The sequence below is a fragment of the Manacus vitellinus genome, unplaced genomic scaffold (genome assembly GCF_001715985.3).
Source record: "Manacus vitellinus isolate BGI_N305 unplaced genomic scaffold, ASM171598v3 scaffold_152_pilon, whole genome shotgun sequence".
Lineage (NCBI taxonomy): Eukaryota > Metazoa > Chordata > Aves > Passeriformes > Pipridae > Manacus > Manacus vitellinus.
This window is the reverse complement of record NW_021939084.1, coordinates 30,257-31,724: the sequence shown is the minus strand read 5'-3', so window position 1 is coordinate 31,724 and position 1,468 is coordinate 30,257. Positions and strand designations below refer to the sequence as shown.

The 1,468-nt window shown below is 59.3% G+C and overlaps 1 protein-coding gene across 1 annotated transcript in view; it reads left to right on the top strand.

The window, feature by feature from the left end:
* Positions 1 to 6: 6 nt before the first annotated feature.
* The window catches only part of LOC108639050 (venom factor-like), a 24,748-nt gene continuing 23,286 nt past the window's right edge, over positions 7 to 1,468 (top strand). The window contains exons 1-2 of the mRNA XM_029958423.1: positions 7 to 168; positions 1,250 to 1,463. Of these exons, the coding sequence (XP_029814283.1) occupies positions 7 to 168; positions 1,250 to 1,463 (376 nt within the window). The remainder of the gene's footprint in view (positions 169 to 1,249; positions 1,464 to 1,468) is intronic.

The following is a 1,468-nucleotide window of genomic DNA, read 5'->3' as shown; positions in this document are numbered from 1 at the left end:
CGGCAGATGACGGCCCAGGCCTATCGCAGCCAGGCCGGCTCCGGAAACTTCCTGCACTTGGCCGTGCAGGCCACGGAGCTGAGGGCCGGGGAGAACCTGCCCGTCCACTTCCACCTCAAGACCAACAACAACGCCGTCCGCGACGCCGTCCAGTACTTCACCTACCTGGTGGGTGCCACCCCGGCTCGGGGGTTGGGATGGCTGGGGGGGCTTGGCTGATGACCATGGCCAAGGTGACCGATCACCATGACTAGGGTGGCCAATGACCGTGGCCAAGGTGATTAATGACAATGGCCAGGGTGACCAGTGACCATGACCAGGGTGATCAATGACCATGACCATGGTGATCAATGACCATGACTAGGGTGGCCAGTGACCATGTCCAGGGTGATCAATGACCACAACCATGGTGATTAATGACCATGACTAGGGTGACCAATGACCGTGGCCAAGGTGATGAATGACCATGGCCAGGGTGACCAGTGACCATGACCAGGGTGATCAATGACCATGGCCAAGGCGATCAATGACCATGGCCAAAGTGACAAATGACCATGGCCAAGGTGACCAATGACCACAACCATGGTGATCAATGACCGTGACTAGGGTGGCCAATGACCATGGCCAAGGTGATGAAGGACCATGTCCAGGGTGACCAATGACCATGACCAGGGTGACCAATGACCATGGCCACGGTGACCAATGACCATGTCCAGGGTGACCAATGACCATGGCCAAGGTGATTAATGACCATGACCAGGGTGACCAATGACCATGACCAAGATGACCAATGACCATGGCCAAAGTGATTAATGACCATGACCAGGGTGACCAACAGACATGACCAGAGTGACGAGTGGTCACAACCATGGTGACCAATGACCATGGCCAACATGACCAATGGCCATGGCCAAGGCGACCGGTGACCATGACCAGGGTGACCAATGACCATGGCCACCAATGACCACAGTGACCAATGACCACGGCCAGGGTGACCAATGACCATGGCCAGGGTGACCAATGACCACGACCACCAATGACCACAGTGACCAATGACCATGACCAAGTTGACCAATGACCATGGCCAAGGTGACTGATGACCACGTCCAGGAGTGGTCACCAAGGGCCAGCACGGCAGGATGGGGTGACCGGGACGTCCTGAACCCCCGTGGTGGCCGAGGGTGGGCTGAGGGGGTCACTTACCACCCGGGTGGCCACCACCAACCCCGGCGTTCCTTGCCCGCCCCAGATCATGAGCAAGGGGCGCATCGTCCGCACCGGGCGGCAGCGCCACGAGGCCGGGCAGAACCTGGTCATCATGACCCTGCCGGTGACCCCCGAGCTCGTCCCCTCCTTCCGCATCGTGGCCTATTACCACGTCCTGCCCGGAGAGATTGTGGCCGACTCCGTCTGGGTGGACGTCCAGGACACCTGCATGGGCACCGTGAGTGTCCCCCAGAGGGGTGGG